General features: G+C 38.0%; 1 protein-coding gene across 3 annotated transcripts; it reads left to right on the forward strand.

Annotated features, from left to right (window-relative positions):
* The first annotated feature begins 421 nt into the window (after positions 1–421).
* On the forward strand, positions 422–14,972 carry ptpn22 (protein tyrosine phosphatase non-receptor type 22). 3 transcript variants are annotated; one of them, XM_005749019.2, is made up of 28 exons: positions 422–750; positions 1,097–1,183; positions 2,022–2,136; positions 3,354–3,462; positions 3,846–3,922; positions 4,306–4,401; positions 4,616–4,654; positions 4,824–4,895; positions 5,859–5,918; positions 6,062–6,204; positions 7,835–7,901; positions 8,002–8,079; positions 8,260–8,346; positions 8,757–9,264; positions 9,340–9,426; positions 9,523–9,597; positions 9,801–9,872; positions 10,001–10,149; positions 12,126–12,153; positions 12,319–12,402; positions 12,537–12,605; positions 12,724–12,857; positions 12,992–13,019; positions 13,464–13,550; positions 13,760–13,863; positions 13,957–13,987; positions 14,072–14,152; positions 14,234–14,972. In XM_005749019.2, exons 3-28 carry the CDS (start codon positions 2,035–2,037, stop codon positions 14,293–14,295), a joined length of 2,529 nt encoding a protein of 842 aa, XP_005749076.1. In that variant the 5' UTR covers positions 422–750; positions 1,097–1,183; positions 2,022–2,034; the 3' UTR covers positions 14,296–14,972. The 3 variants fall into 3 exon arrangements, with proteins under 3 accessions (XP_005749076.1, XP_005749078.1, XP_013770336.1); XM_005749021.2 differs by having other exon boundaries at positions 13,488–13,550; XM_013914882.1 differs by lacking the exons at positions 422–750; positions 1,097–1,183 and adding an exon at positions 1,503–1,526.
* The last annotated feature ends 472 nt before the right edge of the window (positions 14,973–15,444 follow it).

Consider the following 15,444-nt stretch of genomic DNA (forward strand, 5'->3'; position numbering starts at 1 on the left):
TATATATATGTTTCTATTCCACCTTTCACGAAAAATGTTTCCCAAAAAATAGTTAACGTGTTAATTGAATTTAAGGTTTAAAGAAAAAAACATGTTAATTTAAACATGTTTTTCTTCGTAAATAAATATTTCAATAAGGAGTACATTCAGGAATTTTTATAGGCTTGTATGTTTTAATTATAATTTTAAATCTTAAAGAATTTCAGGATATGAAAGTGAAGAGGCATTTATTTTTCACATAACAAAAAAATTATGACGGATTTATATATGAAATAGTAAGTTTACTGTGACTGAAAAATATTGATATGAAATCAGAGTTTTTATCTATGATGCTAGAATAAGCTGTGATTTTACAGTTTAAAGTCACAAAGAACGGAAGTGGAAAAAATTACAAAAATAGAGCCTGGGAGAGAGAGAATAAACAATGATGATTAAGGTGCTGAAAGGATTTAGCTTAGTAAGTTCTTTCATAGAAGGTTTAAATTATAGTTCACTCACCTTGAAAAAGCAAAACGAGGTAAAATATCTTCATACTGATGTCAGGTTTGGAATCAACTCGACAATCAGGAAACTGTAGAGGTGGACTGTGGTGATCTTAGCTTCCTGTAGGTGCGTTGTGGGTTACAGAAATGCTTTTGCGTCTATGCTAGGCCTTGAACACGAGTGTAACATGCAGCAATACTAACTAGTGACACAGAAATGAAAGAGTGGGAACCCTCCCCACATAAGAGCTGCACTTCACTTTACCAGGTAAGAAATTTCCATTTCTTTAATCTAGTTAATCATAGTTTATCGGACACTGCTGTTGATTATTACGAGCAGCATGAAATACATTTGCACAGCAGATGCTTGATTCTTTATGACTGGAAAAAACATGGCAAAAATCTTCCTTTAACCTTTTGTTATTCGCTAGTCTGTCTTGGATGCTTTGATATTATCCAGTTATATTTTCCCGATATATACTGTAAACCGGTGACTAATGTAACATTCAGTTGAGTGTCAGAATGTCTCCATTAGTTTACTACAAAGCCACTAGAGGTCACTATTCGACTGATGTGGCGCTCAGCACCTGCTAAATGTAGCAATGTCCTGTCAGAACTTCTTCATGATGCCACCCCGGACAAAAGCATTAGTTGAAGGTTGACTGACAAGAGAGGCAACATCCACGCCCGGGAGCACTTTGGTAAGTAATGCATTTTTTCATTTGTATTTTTTAAGCCACACTCTTTTCAACGCTGAGCTTTTATGTATATTTAAGAAAGGGAAGTCTTTAACGGGTGAGTTATTGCCCGTGGTTCCTGAAAACATAGCTCCTCCCACTACTCTTTTTATGCACACATTGTGAATTTAAAAGTATTGTTGCTTAACCACTAAACAAATTGCATGAATTTGTGCTAGCTGAGATTCACAAGATTTTTTTTTTATCATCCTGTCTCACTTCAATTACAAAAATGTCTGCTGTACAGTAAGGTAGGTACATGAAGACTTCCCAAAGCTCTGAGTGGATTACTGCTGAGCAACTAAGGGTGATTATCTTTGACACTTGCGCTCCCTCTTTCTTCTGCCTTAGGCTCTATCCCTACATGCGTTTCTCCTCCACTTGGCTTGTGTATTTAAAATATTGTACAACTGACTAGACTGCTTTTGATTAAGATCACCTGTTTTGACTGTTTATGTGCATAAATATATGTTTGTTTTCCCCTACCATCCCCTTTGCTACATATTTATGCAATAGAACACCCGGGTGACTTTAGGACCCTGTGAGAGAAACCCACAGGGGGCGCGGCAATATTTTTAATCTGACCACAGAACCTGTTAGCTTCCTCTTACATTCTGTAAGACAGTTTAGAAGTTCCCTTACACCAGTTCCTTCATGTGAGAGCTACAATACAGAAGTGCTCTGTAGCGGAGCAACGTAACAGCCTCAGTCCTGTCCCCAAGCTTAGCAAGCCTATCCATGACCTGTGGACAAGGACCTTTGTGCCATGAAATGCCTATGAAAACTGCCCTATCCCACACAGTGAAGATCCAGCTATGGACCAGCAGGTCAGGATTCTGAGAAGCTTCCTGGATGACCTGGAAAGACAGGAGGCTGCGGCTGAGGAGACACCTAACGGCATTGCTGGGGAGTTTGTGGTGAGTTAACAGTAATGTTCCTCTTGTTTAAGTACAGCTAAAAATTCTCAGCCCAGAAGACATGCTGTATTTCTCGATGGGTTTTCACATTCACACGCTAAAAAAAGGTGTATTTTTATATTGACAGTAAGCACGGCGAAACTGAAAGTTCTTAGTCTTCCCGATTTTTAGGTTTTTTACAAAAGACATCACACTGAGGGAAGTACCACACTGGTATTTTTCAGAGGGTTCCAACGCCATTTTCATTCTTCCTCTTTGTATTGATGCTTGTCACTAAAGGCACAACAAGGAAGAAGTGTAAGCAAAAGTCCTGTAACACGACTGACGACTAGCAGCAACAACAACCACGCACACACACACACACACACAGAGAAACACACTCACGCAAACATACTAAATTGTGCCTGAGAAGTGTTAACCCCAGGGTGACATCATCTGTGGGCTGCTGCCATGGTGATGAGTGACATGGTGGTGCCTGAAGACAGCGCTGTGTGCTTCACATGCTGCCCCTCTGCTGTCATACTGCTGCCACCACAACCACTCCAGAGGAAAGAGTCCATTGCATCACTTCCTCTGAGGACAAAAAGCACTTTGTAGTGTTAGAGAAGTGCAGATGTATTTCAAGTCCTTTAGCAGACTCTTTTAGATCTGCCTCAACTGGCCTCAGAACAAAAAGACCAATGTCTCAACAAGTCCTGCAAGCACAAACATGAGTTTAACTTGAGAGTCCGAGCTTCCGCTTAGGTGATTTAGAATCGAGGTCCTCTCAGTTTGTCAGCCATCATGTCAGTTTGAGCTCGAATGAGTCACAGATTCTTCGTCTGAGGCTGAATCACATAAAAACTGACCACATGTGACAATGTGCCATTGGTCACATGTAATTTGCTGGTTACATGCCCACTTTTTATTCACTCTCCTGTATCAGTTGCTAATGACCTTAAAGCATCTGCACTATGAAAAACAAGCTTTTCCAGTAAATGCACAGGAAACACTACCATGAAACTCATATTACCCATCTGCTGTTTTGGCTAATTAAATAAAATTTAGATGCATTTACATGATACCCGTATCTCAATATAAGCTTGGAGGTTGTTTCAGTATGACACATCAGCAAAACATGACAAAAATAGCTCTTTGGCATTTAGATAGCGCCTAGGAACTATGATGAAAAGTCTTTATGAATGCAACGCATTTACATTTCTTTTTGTGTTTTTCAGAGGTTGAAAAGTCAGTCAACAAAGTACCGAACGGACAAGACGTATCCTAGCAAAACAGCAGAAAAGCAGGAAAACATCAAGAAGAACCGATACAAGGACATTCTGCCCTGTAAGCGTGTTTAAATGTATAAAAATACAACAGTTTTACAGTTTTCTGCATTAACACTGTAAAGGAATACTTCTAGATTACCTATAGTGTTGTGCCAGTGACCAAAAAAAACCATATAAACAGTATGTAATGCTCCATTTAGTCAATATTGTAAATTAAATTTGATCAACATATCTACTTAAGTTTCTTATATTTATTTAAATTAGACAAGGTAGACTAGATCCTAGGAAAAGCTTACAGACATTAACATATTTTATTATATTTTCATCTTTATTTTATTCTAATTCTGTTCATTTCTTTTGCCACAAGGTGAGAACGTAAAGCACACTCTGAATCTTTTTAGGTTTTCCAACATTCATAACTACATATTTTTCTTTTTGTAGTTGACCACACCAGAGTAAAGCTTACTCTTGTCACATCAAAAAATGACACAGACTACATCAACGCCAGTTTCCTCAAGGTAAAGAACAAGGTCCCTTTTAGCTTATATCCACTGATGGCTCAGCTTCTACACATTTAATTGACAAACGTCATAAGTGCACTATTTAGGCTGCTTTAGCCTGGCCACAGTGGATTGGCCACTTTACAAACCAACTGTACCCCAGCTTCTCTTTTTTATGCTGTTCGAAGCTTTTTAACATTATCTGTGGTTGCACTGATCTCTGCTACATTCTGAGCCAGAGTCTTGCTGCTGCTCTCTCTGCCAATATCTGTGAGTGGAAGGCTAGGGAGGTATATGCTGCCAAATAGTTGCTGCATTAGAGATAACAGGTTTCTTTTGGCCACGGGGGTCCCGACTGAAATATGGTTTGTGCAAATGTAACTACTGTGTTTTGTGTGCAGGGAGTATCAAACTCCAGGGCTTACATTGCTACTCAGGGTCCTCTGCCCCACACAGTAGTGGACTTCTTGAGGATGCTTTGGGAATACAAGATAGAGGTAAGGTCTACACCACAAGGTGCATTTAAGATAGCACAACTTGCTTCATTTCTTCAGTTGAAAATTAAATTAAGATTAAAAGAGCTGTGACTTTGGCCAGAGTAGCTGAAATACAGATCCCCATCCCAGTTCACATATCTTTTAAAAATGTTTTATTTATTTATTTTTAGATCTATGATTTTTTTTTTTTTTTTACACATCTTCATGATTCTAGGTTGTCGTGATGGCCTGTCGGGAGTTTGAGATGGGAAAGGTAAACTTCTCTCTGCTTTCCACTTTCTTTCTCACCATACAGAATTTTCTCTATATTTGTATGTTTATACACCAGCCTGGTGTCAGTTTGTTAACTATTATCGTTTGATGTATTGTTTAAATTGAAAGTACTTTTGTTACACTTGTATGATTGATTTTTTTTTGTTTAGAAAAAGTGTGAGGTTTACTGGCCACAGAAACACGAGGAGCCGTTCGTTTGTGAGCCTTTTAAAGTTTACTGTGTGAGTACTTTTTGTTCTCTATTCATATTTTCAAGATGAATAGGTTAATGGATCTGATGCAAAAACTTATACTGAATATATACTATAGTATTTGCTATACTGAATATATTTAACTACTTTACAAAACAAAAACTGGCTGCTCAACATTGGATTTTCTCTAATCCACACAGGGTCAACATTATTCATACGGTCTCAAATACATACAACTAATATTTGGTTAAATGTCCCTTAGCAAGTCGCGCCTCACCCAGATTTGCTTTGCTTTTTGTAGCTTGGCATAACTCTGGTTGGATATTTGACCACTCTTCTTGACAGAGTTGGTAGAGTTGATTTAAATTGGTTGGTTTCTTAGCATAGCTTATAACCACACTCCACAAATTAGATATCATTAAATTTAAAAAACCTCAGCTTTTGTCATTGTGGCCAAATGGCTTAACCTTTGTCTTGTCTGACCATAAAACTTCTAAGCCAAAGGCCTTTGGCTTGTTTATTTGGGCACCTGTAAATTTTACTTGAGATTTAAGGGGTCAATTTTAGAGCAGGGCTTTTTTCTTGGTGAGCAGCCTCTCAGTCCATGGCGACGTAAAACTCGGTTCGTTACAATTTTAAAAAAGACTTTCCCATTTTCTGTAAATCTACAGGTCTCCATAGATTTTCACTGTACCTTCGCATTGTTCTGAGCATTGTTCAAGCCAACCAGTGCTGTCAATCCAATTCTTTTTATGCTAAAGGATTTTTTGACTTTTTATGTATAAATTTGAGCCTGTGGAGATTAGTGAAAATCCCAAATAAGCCCCAAATTACCGTTCACACCCATGATGAATCTCTGTAAACTGACCAGTACTGTATGCCATGCACATACACTATACCTAATTATACTTTTTTAAAGTCTTACATTGTTTTACCATAATTTTGTAAGCAGCAAGATCAAGAATTTAGGTTAAAGAAAAACTTTTTGTGCAGGACTCTGAAGAAAGCAAAGGAGACTATCTGACCAGGACCCTAAGGTTGACCTATCACAATGTAAGCACTGTTTATAGCCTGCCTAACTTTTGTGGTTGTATTTGACAGTTGGGTTTGAACCCCAAAATATAACTATGAAGTTTAATGTGCTCTAAAAAGACGCTTGCATTCTAAATGTGTACAATACTTTGAATTTTTTTCAGAGTTCCCGAACCTTGAAACAGTTGCACTATGTCAACTGGCCAGATCACGGAGTACCGGACTCCATCCCTCCCATTCTGGACATGTTGCATGAGATGCGCTCTTATCAAGCCCATGATGACGTCCCTATTTGCATCCACTGCAGGTCAGGCATTTGAATAGAACTTGAACTTACTGCATGGCTGGAGTTAGGTGTTAAGGCAAAATATACATCCTGTTAACATATGAGTGAAGTGGATTGTCTTGCTCAAAAATGAGCTGCAAAGCTGATCTTTATTTTTTAATAGGTAATGCTTATATTGTTGGAAGCTCTGTTCATCGTTCTTAAGAAAAATGTTCTTGATGCTGTTTAGCGAAACCAGAAATGAATCAGAATGTACACAGCTCAACCTTTAAAGTAAAAGGTGCACCGGTCCAACTGAAAGGAGGCTTTTGTCACTGTTGGTTTCACATGCTTAAATTTCACATCCTGTCACTCAGGACAACTTGAATCACCAGCTTGGGGTCAATTTTTGTAGCGATTGATTTTCTAAATATAATGTAAATTAGATTGCGTTGCTTTTTAATGCAAAGAAATCAGAATATGGTGTTGGTCTTCTCTCAAGTATTTCAAAGTATTTCTTTTAACTGGATTCAAGAAATAATTCAATTGATTTCAACTAAAAATGAAACTACACGTGAAAAAAATATTTCAGGTAAATGAAAACGTGACTCTTTTATTCTTGTACGTTGTTTTTTGTTTTTGTTTGAGGTTGTTGTCACTCTTTTATTCTTTACTTATATTTCTGAACATCGCTTTGTTATCTGATCAGTACACGCACGAGCAGAAACTACCACACTGTATGAAATGCCATCGCTCCTTTCTAACATGTTAAAGAAAAAAAGCAGATCAAAGGAGAACTGTGCTTTTGGTTGTGATCGAGTTTGTACTGCTTGTGGGCAACGTGTACAGGTCCCCAGCAATATGGCTTCGAGGTTAGACGCTATTCTTTTAACAGGAAATGTTTGTAGGTGGTTGGCCAAAACCCCACTGGGTTGTAAAGTATATATGTAGACATTTCCCCCTAAAATTTTCCAGCACTTACACTATGGCTAAAGCAAGAGCTTGTGACTTAGATAAGTCCAAATAGAAAACCTTGGGGCATGTGGGATTGCACCTGTGTGAGCTTGTCAGTTGTGTAGAAAGTTTGTATCATTTTGTTTCCAGTTCTGCATCATACTTTCCCTCTGAGGAAACACAAACAAGTATAGATTTGTCACATACTGATTGTTTTTGTTTTTTTTTGTTTTTTACATAAATACATATTATATTTTTTATATGCTTATGCTTAACTAAACTGTTCAGAAACTATTAACATGTGAAACCATGACACTCCTCATGATGAGTCAGCCATGTACTGTTGAGGTTGTAGCAGATATAACCCAACCTACATGTCACGAAGCCACCCCACATCTGTGACAGGTCACCACAACATGGTTGCTAAAACTATTATTAAAGTTTTATTTTTTTTATTGCGCCAGTTTTCATTGGTTTTCTTGTCCTGAGAAAGAGCTTTGTACTTAATTCAGCTGACGAGGGGAGCCGTAAGCTGTGAATAGTTACAGACATTGCTGCAGTGGTTGTGGTTTAGCCATTAGATGTACCATCGTACCTAATGCCTTCTTCAGCTATGCTACTTATATGTAGGGCAAGTATAGCATAGTTGAAGAAGCATATGGGCAGTTATACTGCAAATGTCTGAAAAATGTGACGTTTTTCTGTTGTGTATTTGCAGTGCTGGCTGTGGTAGAACAGGAGCCTTGTGCGTCATTGATTATACCTGGAACCTCCTAAAGAAACAGGTTAGCTGTTCTTCTCTGCCTTGCTGTACATTTTGTACGACAGATGCGTTTAACTGTAAAATTGCCAACCTTTCCATTACTTTTGTGTGCTCGTTTATAGATGATCACTTCAGATTTCAGCATCTACAATTTAGTTCAAAGCATGAGAACCCAGAGGCCATCTTTAGTTCAAACCAAGGTACCTGATGTTTTTTTTAATATAATGCAAACCATCACATCTAACAAGTCTTCCAATCAACAGAAACAAATTTCAAGCAATTTATATAACAGTAATGCCAGTTAATGTCAGTTTTGTTTCGTGAATCGTGCCCCAAAGTTATGCTACCTAACAGAACAAATTCTTGTTGTTTAATCTCAGGAACAATATGACCTTGTCTACAGAACCATCAAGTTACTATTTCAGAGATATTTGCAGTCTGTAGATGAACAGACTTTCCAAAACGAGGTAAGTAACCAGAGATTTATTATTGTTAGTGAGCTTAGACAGAGACTAGCTAGAAGCAGAGACGACATGGTTTTGGTTGTGTGCTTCATCAACGCATACCGAAACGCACAGCCATCTGAATCTGTAAAACAGAAACAGTAGATGTGGCAGGCTTTCTTGTGGTTTCAGCAACATTAAAATAGAATCTAGTCACATGATCAAAGTGGAAAATCATCAAACTGGCAGATTTGAAAATTAACTAAGAAGGCAGTGACACCTCTGTTGAAACTGCTGCTGTACACTTCTTTTATTGACTGTTAAGCAAAATATTAAACGGAGCTGAGAACATTCGTATTTTACAAGCATACTGAATTTACATGCAAATTATAATCAATAATCTATTCTTGATGCAACTCATACTCCTCTTAAAGGTCTCTGAGATCTTAATCCCAGGTGAGGAGTCTGGTTTTCTGCCACAATTTCAGCATCTGCTTGACGAGGAACGGGCCTTCCTACCACAGTACAACAGTCCTTTGGCTTCTTCAGAAAACCTACTTTTCTTGAACGCCAAGGACATGCACACAGACCAGCAACAATGGCCTCTGTTCCAGACCTCTCCTGAGTCAATTCCCCAGGACCTGAATGAAGTACCCTGGATGGTGCATGCAAATCAGAGAATTCCTTCAGCAGAAGAAGAATTGGTTGCAGAGAGTGATAGTGTACCGTCACTGATCCGTCAGCCCTCACCAGATCTAGCAGCAGCCATTTGTTCAATGGTGGAGGACCCCTACTTTGACACTGGTTTGAGTTCTCCGTCATCAGATGGGGGACACACGGGTGCTGCTGAGGAGACCACAGAATGGACATTTAGCCCTCTTTTCAGTGCACCCTCATTATTTTTGAATGACCACACTCTGGAGGCCAACTCACCTGCTTCAGGTCAGTGCTAGTGCCTGTGCATGTGTTAGTTTCACGATGAGCAACAAATAGCAGCTGATTTTTCTGTTTTTGCAGACACCGGTGAAGTCTGTACTTCTGGAGAAGACCCTCCTCCACTACCTGAACGAACCCCAGAATCCTACATGCTGGCTGTGGATACAGGTTAGGGCCCATAGTGAACATACATCTGGAATATGAGCTGTTAGCTTAAGGGATGCTTACTTAAATTATGCAACCTGTTGCAATTTTGTCTTTCAGAGGTATCTAACCCTTTTGAAAGGTTATTAGTTATTCCACACGATGCTGCTGCTGATGCACTTACAGAAATTAGTGGTAAGAACACGTAACTGGAAAATAAAATGAGCCTATTAAGTATGTAGATGTCTGCAACATATTACACACAGTTTCCAATGCATCAACCGTTTACTGATCACTTGCAATAAGATCTTATTTGATCAAAATCCTTCATATTGCAATCATGTTATTCAGCAAGTGCACTATTATTGATACACTATGATACTTTTCCTTACTTCCAGGCAGTCCCCCCTCACCTGCACCCCCACTTCCAGAAAGAACCCCTGAATCTTTTGAGCTGGCTATTGATCAGGGTAACTTTATAATTTCAGAAATCTCAATGATGAAACAGTAATTTTAAAAAATGAAAAAGCTTTTTCAGGCATTTCAGTTTTCATAAAAAGACAATTGATTAATGAAATTGCTTATTTTGGCTTTTCAGCTCCCGTGGAGCAGAAATTAGAGGTCATACCAGCAGTCGCACCAGCGGTGAACCTGAATGTAATAGGAATGTCTTCAGAATGGTTTGGCAACTCAAATCTTGGAGCCACTACATTTCAGAATGAGAGGAAATCTTTTGAGAGGAGTAAGGTAAGAAAGAATCCTCTAGACAGAATTCCTGCAAAATGTGTCAGTAATGCTGAGAAACAGAAAAAGAAAGAATCAACAGTCCATTAAATATATAATCAATCTACCGGTTACTTAAGCAGCTTTCTTGTATTAGTCATCGTGATCTATAAACAAAACATGTTGCAGGAGGTTATCTCGCTTATCTCTAGTGTTGCGCTGCAGCAAATTAAGGAACTGGTCGTTCTAACCAAACCTGAGACTTATAGACATTGTCAAATTTTTATATTATTCGAAATACATGCAGAGCTTAAAATAAATAATAGCTCTTACTCTTGACTGCGGTTATTCTCAGTCACCAGACTGATAACTGGTTTTTGGGTTTCTCGCTCACGAGGCTTTGCAGCTTCAACAAACACAGTCGTAAAAGGTTGGGACACTGTGTAAAGTACAAATAAGAACAGAATGCAATGGTCTGCAAAACTCAGAATCACATAATTTATTCACAGTAGAAAACAGAAAACAAATCAAGACAAACATTTGAAGAAAAAGACTGGCTCATTTTGAATTTGATTGCAGCAACATGTCTCAAAAATGTTGGGATGGGGTTGCATGCACCTTTCAGCCATGATGGTGCCTTTGCAGACGTGCAAACTGCCGATTACATAGGCAATAATGCACCCCTGTACCATCAGAGACATAGGCTTTTGAACCGAGCGCTGATAACAAGCGACGTGGTCCCACTTCTCTTTAGTTCAGAGGAAACGGCATCCATGCTCTCCAGAAAGAATTTCAAATTTACAAACAGTTTTCCACATTGCCTTTTAAATGAGCTTTGGTTTAAAAGGATGGTGGCCTTTCTAGATCATGTGTGCATCTTATTCTTTGCATGATAGAGTTTTAACAAGTACTTGTGCATGGTGTGGTAAACTGTGTTCACAGACTATGATTTTTGTGTTCCTAAGTCCATGCAGCGATTTCCATAACAAAACCATTCATGTTTTCAATGCAGTGCCACCTGAGGGCATCCAATGTTGATTTTCAGCCTTGTCCCTTGCACGCTATTGATGATGAAATATTTATACAATTTTACACTGAGCAACATTATGAATGTGCTTGTAGATACAGTTGTTTGCAGATTGGCGAGCCTCTTGCCATCTTTCATTCTGCCTCTAAAAGATGCTCCTTTTTCCTCCAAGTCATGGTACTGACTGTTGCTAAGTGATCTTAGCAACAGTGATGACTTATTTGTACAATTGTCTACTGTGGTTTTTTTTAGTACCTCTTGTTTTTCCTGCCTTGTGTTGCTGGTTACCAGTTTATTTATACATGTTGCCACAATCAAATTCAAAATGAGCTAATAGTTTTTCCCAAAGTGGGACGATTTCTCAGTTTAAACATTTAAAATGTTTTCTATGTTCTGTTGCAAATAAAATATGACTTCATGAGATTTACTTAATCTTAATTTCTGTTTTCATTTACTGCTTTTCTGGAATCGGGTCTTGAATCAGTTTGTATCTGTTATTCATTTTACTCATTTACAGTAGTTATTAGTAATTATGTGCATCCCAGAACATGTGGGTGCAATGTCACACCCAGAAATGTCACAATGACACACGTCAAGGTTTGTGATAACTCACGTTGTTGATTCACTACCGTTTTCAAAACCATTTCCCTTACAAAACAATAGCGGTAACTGTTTAGATGTAGTAAGAATAAATGCCTTGCTGAGTATTATCCCTGTTGTGTTTGTACATGGTTAGTGGTTGTGTAGTTTCCCTTTCGCTTCCTTTTAGTTCTGCGAACAAACTTTTGCTTGCAAGGAGAGAAAAAGGAGTTAAAAAAATATTTAAAAGGTCATTATAATTAAAGTAGTCATTTAGCGACAGTTAATGTTAGATTTCATGATCTAAAATAAAACTGAAATTAATGTATACTGTTTTGGAAATATTTCTGAGATGTAGATATAGATAACCGTGGGTCACTTTTCTTTCTTGTAGAGTCTAAAAGTGAAAATGACCTTCACAGGTAAGATTTGATTTATTATTAACAGCGTAATAAACTATACCTATATAAAATTCTACAACGATAAAAAAAAATAAATTTTACATTTTCATAAATTCTCACAATTAGCAGGATATTTCTACATGTGCTTTGCGATGATTTATATAGCATTGCTTTTTTGTACTGTAGGACCAGTAAATGATCCTGACCTTTCTTCAAACTGTACTTACTCTCCGTCTGTGGAGCCGCTATCTCCCCCACAGCCTGCCAAAGGTACGATCTAGCTTTGATGTTTGCCTTCAAGTCTTGTTTTAGAGTAAAACACTTGCATGCAAAACAGCGAATGAGGTAACTGTTACCTAATAAGAAATGTAAAAGTTTACGGTTGGTTGTATTTGATTGTGCAGCCGAGCGCAGTCTGACACCTCCCCTTCCAGAGAGAACTCGACAATCCTTCATCCTCGCCACGGAAGAAAGTGAGTATACCATCACCTGCTTATAGCAGCGATAGCTACAGCTGTGTATTTGAACAGCAGTACTCGATGTCTATGCGTTTTGTTTGTTTTTTTTTTATTTGTTTTTTTGTTTGTTTAGTTCATGAGCCGACCGCCATTTTCCCACAACCGTTAGAAATAGCGCACCCCTCAACAAGGGTGGGTATATCATCTGAGTGGGATGGCACTTCTCAGCCCAAGAATTTCCACGATGCTGTCATGAGCAGGAGCAAGGTAATGGTGGTAAAATAGCTCCAAGGCAATAGAACACGCTGTTCTAAATAAGACAGCAAACAGGCAAAACAGCGATTAAAATGATAAGTTCCATAAGACATTTAACATTTTTGTTTTTAAACACTTCCCCACAGAGTGTTCGACCTAAAAGTTCAAGACAAGGTAGGTTGTTCAGTTCAATGATTGATGATACCCCCCTCTTTAGATGTGAGATTAAGCGATTTTCCATTGAAAGGGTATAAATAGCAATATTTGATCATAATCATAAGCTTTTTGTGGTTTCTAGTGAGCAGTGGAGGTGTGGCTTTTGCATATACACAGAGCTCTTATTAAGACTGTTTCAAAGTTAGGAACAGAAACTATAGACTATAACAAGTTTGGATTTTAATCGGTTTAGTCCAGTGACCAAACTGTTTTACTTACTGTTACATAAAAAATACTGTTTGATGATTTTAAATGGTGTCAAAAGTTTGTTTGTTGCTTTGAAAATGTTGGCGTACACTGGGAGGCATGATATGATAAAACAAGTGATGAAAGCTTGACTTTTAAATTGCTACTTGTTTTATTCATGATTAATCTAAATGCTTCTTTATGTGCTGGGTGTAGTTTATCATTGTGTTTCCACTGCAGAGCCCCCAACTGTAGTTCAGCCGATCGCTCCACCTACTGTGTTTGTAGCTGAAGGAGGAAGTGGTGAGTTGGTTCAGGCATTAAACAAAATACACAGTAGCCTCTCTCACACACACTGTTATTAGAAGACCTGTGTACCAAGTGCTTTGCTATAAGACTTCACAACATAGGGATTATTCTTGATGTGAAAAGCAGATCGTGTTAAGAGGTCGCGCTTGGTGAAATTTCAAACACAAATTATTTCATTTTCTTTCTGTTTCTGTGTTAATCAGCTCAAGCGGAACACTGTGATGTGAACCGCAGAGCCTCCCTGAACAACGAGAAATCAGAAAACAAATCAGACAAAAACAGCGAAAAGGCCATGAGTAGAACAAAGGTAAACGTAAACTATACAAGTACATAGTTGCACGTTTCAGGGATATTTGAAAGGATATCGGCTCTAATTTGTGTTTTTGTTTCCTTTGCCTAGAGTCTAAGATTTTTTAAACACAAACAAAGACGTAAGTATGCTAAGATAAAACTTTGATATGGTCCTGATATCAGAAAGCTTAAACTAATAGATCTGTAAATTCTCATATCCTTAGCAAAAACTGCCCCTCCAATGCCTCCTACTCAACCTGGAGCGTCATCTCAACCATGCAGTGTTTTTTCAGTGTTCAAGTTTGGTAGGCCTACATATACTGTAACCAATCATATGTATTTCAGTATCACATAATACATTATAACATCATTTTTATCACCCGCAGGATTTGGAAACCGTTTTGGAAAGCCGAAAGGCCCCAGGAAATATCCTGACACTTGGGTCTGACTTCTCTGGAAACATAAAAAGTAGAAGCGTTTTTTATGATGGTCACAGTGACACATTGCATTGCTAGAAGACTCGTCTCATTGCCTCAGGACTAAGTGGCGATCAAACAAGCACCAGCACTAGAGCACCCCCAACAGGAGAGTCTTGGTACCTGCTCTGAATATGTTATGTACGATTTATGAACAAAAATGGATTTTAATTAAAAAACAGTAGCTTTAAAAGAAAAACATGGACAGCCACTAAGATGAATGACTTGAAAGTTCAAACTCAGGAATGCTAGTCATTAGAATAACTTGTGTGCAGAAGTAAGCAGTGAGAAGTTTTAACACTTCTTGCATTAAAGCTCAAAGCAATGCTGTCAAATCTGGCATGCAAGAAATATATTTTGATATGTGCCTTTATGCTTTCAGCATAACATGAAAGGGGTATGCTACTTTGTGTTCATTACTTGACTTTTTCTGTGAAATAGAGCTCATTACTCAATGTCTGTTTGCCATATTTGACATGACCACCTGCGGTTTTTAGATGTTTTAAAAACTACTAACACCACCTTAAAAGACATGTCCAGTTAATGGACCATTGAATATGCATATTTAATATGCATATGTTGCAACTGTAAAGCTTAACTATATTACATACACTGGTTACACACAAATTATTTATTAAAAAATATTGACAGTATGCATTCTAATTGTGTTTTTTCCCTCTTGTTTTTAACAAGACGAGATCACATTACAAACAACAGAAAACCATGTTTCTGGCACACAGAGCATCGCGACATGAAATGACAAAACCCTGATATGACAGGGCTGTGATGGGGTGTTTTTTTTTTCTACATCGATTTATTAAGTTAAGACCACGTGAAAGCCACATTTCTGACAAAAAAAGAAGTCATTTTTCTCCTAGTTTGGGATATGAAAGGCCTAATCTTCTAAAACGATGATGCTATTATTATTTGCTTTTGGATATCATGCAAATGTAAAAGGATCATGTGAGCAACATTTTTTTTTAAATAACAAAAACATGGTACACTATGGCTGTTTAGCCTCTCCCCATTTTACCATCCTACTCAACAAATAAACCTTGCAGGTTTAAATGAGGGTTACTACATACAGTACAAGGCACTAAGATGTAGTCAGTGGTATAGCA

The sequence above is a fragment of the Pundamilia nyererei genome, unplaced genomic scaffold (assembly GCF_000239375.1).
Source record: "Pundamilia nyererei isolate P.nyererei 1_Seehausen unplaced genomic scaffold, PunNye1.0 scaffold00235, whole genome shotgun sequence".
NCBI lineage: Eukaryota > Metazoa > Chordata > Actinopteri > Cichliformes > Cichlidae > Pundamilia > Pundamilia nyererei.